At 43.5% G+C, this 1,802-nt stretch overlaps 1 protein-coding gene across 1 annotated transcript in view; it reads left to right on the top strand.

Annotated features, from left to right (window-relative positions):
* T265_15314 (hypothetical protein) overlaps positions 1 to 1,574 on the top strand; it is a gene marked incomplete at both ends in the record, with an annotated part of 12,188 nt that extends 10,614 nt beyond the window's left edge. Inside the window, one exon of the mRNA XM_009177534.1 lies at positions 1,390 to 1,574. Coding sequence (XP_009175798.1) covers positions 1,390 to 1,574 — 185 coding nt within the window. The remainder of the gene's footprint in view (positions 1 to 1,389) is intronic.
* Positions 1,575 to 1,802: the final 228 nt, after the last annotated feature.

Genomic DNA, 1,802 nt, shown 5'->3' with positions numbered 1-1,802 from the left:
TGGTGGCATGCCGTAATGTGTCATGCCGTAGTCGGTCCGTGTGTTCAAATCTGCTAAGGAATATTGTAAAGCATGGTCTGGTGAGCAAATCTGGCTAAAATCGTTAGTTTTGTTAATAAAAACGCACAATTTCGAAGAAAATTTACCGAACAAATGGATTGCCAATCTACAGAAAGCTGGAACAATTTGCGCGGTAAAACTCTAGGAAGACGAGCCTAAGATGATACCCATGACAACTGCACTCCGGTCGGTTATTATGAATATCTCCCATTTACTTTGAGTGTGTATCGTTGTTTTAATATTTTGATAACCGGTGTTTCTGTATACGTTGGTATAAATACCGCATTTTTATTCAACGGGGCAACCCCTTTCTTTAAAAAAATCATTCGATTCTACCTGCAAGTAGTTTGCTTGAAAGCCGACGGATGTTCAGCTATTGCGCAGTGGGAATTACTGGGGTTCGACCCTCTGGACTACCACTATTCTGCTCTTCTACACTGCTTACTTGAAGGAGAAATTCTGCAATATTTTCAGTATTTAGAATGGAACATAATTGGGATTGAACCAAGATACTTCCCTGTATGGGAGATTAACTCATATAACTTTGGTCGAATATTAACAAACCATGTCGCCTGACTGGTTTTAAAATTCCTAAACCCGTCTCCATCGGTTTCTGTACATTTTCTACGTTCATGGTCGATAGCTGTTGTAACCAGAATCCCATCTTATCATGGACGTTCGTCTCCATTTCAAATACTTAATTATCATCACAGCAGGATCAGTAACACAATAGGAATACTGAAAAGACTTCTGAAAGTGTTAGACAGCTCACGACCAGTTTCGCCTTTCTTAGGGTTCATCAGGTAAGCGCACTTACTGAGATCCCATCAGCGCTGTGTTCTTGATGATCTTTTAGTTGAAGCGAAATATTGTTGGTGGTTCACGTGTGTTCCTCACAGTTTCATTCATCTGCTACGTAGCTGAGAAAATTCGCTTGTTCTCCGCTAGCAGTGAGGCAGCTTACATCAAGACGATTCGCTTGGTCCGAAATTCAGATATGCGGATACTCGCCAACACCTCTCATAAGTAACTTTTTCTAATCTCGGGCCCAGCATCCGCTCGACCTTCAGTGTGCCTCCGTGGAAATTATCCCCACACTTTAACATCATAGTTGGCACATTTTCTCGGGAATCCTGAATTCTGTTGGTGTACGTTGGGGTGAACTTTGTGTGGATACAAATTCCTGTTTCATTGGAAGCATTGTCAGGGATTGGTGCAAACCAGTGTTGGACATGCCTGGTCCTCGGTCCTAGGTATGCGTGTTGAATAATCCGTTTGCATGCCTGGACTGATTTCCCGGCTGAGATTCTGTTATCTCTCTGTCTTCAGGTCCCAGAGGTATCCCAGCACACAACTCATCTAATAGAGTTGTGCAAAGCCGGATACAATCCCGAAATCATCATCCAGTCTGTCCACAACGTCTGCTCCTAACGGGCACACATCATGTTGTGCGATTTTACCAAAATAAACTGAATTCCAACTGGTCCGTATCGAGTTTTGCCATCGTCTCGAAGCGTTAGTTGTGTTTTCCTTCGAGTTAGCCGTCAAAGATCCTTCGGTAATAACTGGAAGCATTTATGTGAAAAAGTGTCGGGATTCTCAGACCTTGTGAACTCATCAGGAAGCCTCCACATATCCGACGCACGAGTGCAAAATTGGTGCACAGAACGACCACAAATAGGCCGGTCGGCCCACATAAGTAGAACAGCTTTGTGTCGTCTGTCGACCCAAGCACACTGCTC

This window comes from Opisthorchis viverrini, assembly GCF_000715545.1.
Source record: "Opisthorchis viverrini unplaced genomic scaffold opera_v5_443, whole genome shotgun sequence".
NCBI classification, from domain to species: Eukaryota; Metazoa; Platyhelminthes; class Trematoda; order Opisthorchiida; family Opisthorchiidae; genus Opisthorchis; species Opisthorchis viverrini.
Note: the sequence above shows the minus strand (reverse complement) of the source record. Positions and strands in the feature narration are given on the sequence as shown.